At 70.2% G+C, this 2,775-nt stretch overlaps 1 protein-coding gene across 1 annotated transcript; it reads right to left on the bottom strand.

Moving 5' to 3' along the window:
• Nucleotides 1-757: 757 nt before the first annotated feature.
• Nucleotides 758-2,524, bottom strand: DIO3 (iodothyronine deiodinase 3; the record flags this gene model as incomplete). Its single annotated transcript, XM_084891059.1, has 1 exon — nt 758-2,524. The coding sequence occupies one exon, from the start codon at nt 2,522-2,524 to the stop codon at nt 1,601-1,603; it is 924 nt and encodes a 307-aa protein (XP_084747185.1). The 3' UTR covers nt 758-1,600.
• Nucleotides 2,525-2,775: the final 251 nt, after the last annotated feature.

The following is a 2,775-nucleotide window of genomic DNA, read 5'->3' as shown; positions in this document are numbered from 1 at the left end:
CTGAGGAGGGTCAGGAGGAGGGAGTTTCTGGGAGGGGGGCGCACGCCGGGCCACCCCAGCTCTGCCTTAGGTGCTGCCTCTGGTGTGATGGCGGTGGCTGCGCGCTCCTCTCCCATCCCTCCTTCCCTCTCCCATCCCTTCTTCTTCCACCGCCCGGAGCCCCACCAGCACGCCCCCCGCGGACCTCCGCTGCCCCAGGGGATGGCGGGGTGGGGGGACAATGTGGCAGGTGCGGAGCGGTCAGGGGGAAGCCAGATGCTGGCAGGGAGCCGGGAGGAGCCAGGTGTGCAGAGGCGCCGAGGTTGGCCGAGCCCGGCCCCACCTGATGCATCGCCTCCCCGCAGGCCGGCCGCTGGGAGAAGTTAGCTCCCCTCCCGCGGGGCAGGGGTGTGTGTCTGTGTGTGTGAGGACCCCATGTTTCCCCAGCCCCCCTTCCGGACCCGAACTCCTCCAGCCGGCACCGCGCACGGGCGCGCGCCCCGGTACCGGTACCGCCCCAGAACCTTCCCTGTAGGTTCCCCCTCTCCCTCCCGCTGCCCCTCCCCCCGACCCCACCCTCCCTTCCCCCCAGGGGCGCCATGGGAACCCGGGGGAGAGGATTTGGTGGGAGTCCTGCCGCTGCTCAGGGGGAAGGAAACACAAAGGGACCAGAGGCAGCACCAGGGCAGTTTACATCAGCTTTATTACAGTCACATCACACAAGTCTACACACAGGGAGTGCTCCCAGCACAACACCGAATGCCCTCCGAGCCCCCCCGCCCCCCGCCTTCCCACCCCTCCATGGCAGCTCTGCACAGGAGGCCTCCCACTGAGGCCCCCCAGACCCCACTTCTGGGAGCCTTGGCCTCTCCCTTCTCCGGGGGCCTCTGCGAACCCCCTGAACCCCGCTCTCCTCTGGTCCCAAGACAGTCCCCACCCCCTCCCCTGCCCCGCCCCCTCGATGGTGGTTTCCTCGCGGAAGCCCAGGGCTCTTCCCCCCGCTGGTTTCAGGCACCGCTGGGGGCCCCCCTGCAATTCAGAGGCAGCTCGTGGTCAAGACCAGTTAGAGGCAGCTCATCATCAGCAGCGGGGCTCCGGGGCGCCGCAACGCAGGGGGGGAAGCGACCCTGCCCACCCCCCTCCCCCACCTCACGGACACGACACAGACACAGAACAGCCGGCACCCCCTCCCCCGGCGGCAGGTGTGGCGACAGGGCGATGGGGCAGGTGCCAGGGCGCGGCCAGAGGAGTCTCTCTGCAGAGGCCACAGCGCTGACCCTGCCAAAGGCTCTGTTGGCCTTTGCTCTGGGGAGGGGGCGCCAGAGAACGCCGCAGGGGGTCTCTGGGGGACAAGTCCAGGGGCACGAGGCAAAGGGCAGCACCACATCCACACGCAGAAGCAGGGACAGTCACAGGAGCAGAGGAGGGGCTGGGGGTGGGGGTCTTCAGACGGCTGAGGGTGCAGACCCAGCCTGCCACCTGTGGCTCAGCACAGCTGGTCACCACGGGGGCCCTCGCCGAAGCTGGCTTGGCTGGGGACCTCGTTGGCACGTGGGCCTCGAAGGCGCGAAGGCGGGGCCCTCCCAGTTCGGTCCATGGTTCCTCGGTTCCCCTCGGGCGCCTACACCTGCCGGGCCAGTGCGCCCTGCAGCTGCTGGTCATAGCGCTCCAGCCAGGCGCGCAGCTCTGAGACCTGGTAGCCGTCGGGGCCGCGGCCGCCCTGGTACATGATGACGCCGCTCTGCACGACGTAGAGGCGCTCAAAGTAGGCGCCATAGGCGGAGCTGCTGGCGTTGGTCATGGTGTCCAGGACCAGGGCGCAGCCAGGAACCCCTTGTTGCAGCACCCGGGCCGCGCTGACCCGGTCGTCCAGGCTCCGGTGCTGCGGGATGATGTAGGGGGTGTCCGTGGTGACCCAGCCGTCCGAGGGGTGCGCCTCCTCGATGTAGATGATGAGGAAGTCCACGTGGCGCCGGTACTTGGTGACCAGGCGGCGGAAGGCGCTCATGCGCGCCATGAATGGTGGTCAGGTGCAGCTGCCGAAGTTGAGCACCAGCGGGCGGTCCCCGCGCGCGAAGTCCAGGATGTGCTGGTGCTGGAAGCCTTCGGGCAGCACCACCTGCGAGTTGGGCGCCGGGCCGCCCTCGTGCGCCTGCTTGAAGAGGTCCAGCTTCTGGCCGTGCCACACGGCCCGCAGCGAGGCCAGCGTGCACAGGCGGTTGTCGTCGGACACGCAGATGGGCGGGTCGTCGGGGGGCGCCTCCTCCTCCTCCTCATCGCCCTGGAGCTCCACCTCGGGCTCAGGGCGACCCCCGCGGCGCCTCCGGCCCAGGAAATGCTTGCGGATGCACAGGAAATCGAGCAGCCAGAGCATGAAGGCCGTGCAGAGGAAGCGCGGGAAGAGCGTGAGGCACGAGGCCGTCTGGGCGCACAGCCTCAGGGCGTGAAGCAAGAGGGAGCGGAGCATGGTAGCCACGGCCCCCCACGCCCCCTGGGACCCCCCACCCTCCCCCCCCAGCAACGGCGGGGCGGCCTGGCCCGGCATCTGGCCGGAGCGGTGCAGGGAGCTCGATTTATAGCCGAGGCTTCCCTTGGCGGGAGGGAGACTCCACCTCCGGCCGGGCCCGCCCCCTTGCAACTTGAGCCCGGAGGGATGCCCCGGCCGCGGGGGCCACAGCCTCAGAAATCAGGAATCCCGGGCCCGGGGCGGGTGGGCGCCGGCAGCACGAGGGCGGGGCGGGCCGGGGCGGTGGGTCGTGCCCGGGGGCCGGGCCGCCTTAGCCAGCTCCCAGGGGG

Source organism: Pipistrellus hanaki (genome assembly GCF_964339955.1).
Source record: "Pipistrellus hanaki genome assembly, chromosome: 1".
NCBI classification, from domain to species: Eukaryota; Metazoa; Chordata; class Mammalia; order Chiroptera; family Vespertilionidae; genus Pipistrellus; species Pipistrellus hanaki.
This window is presented reverse-complemented; position numbering and strand designations above follow the sequence as displayed.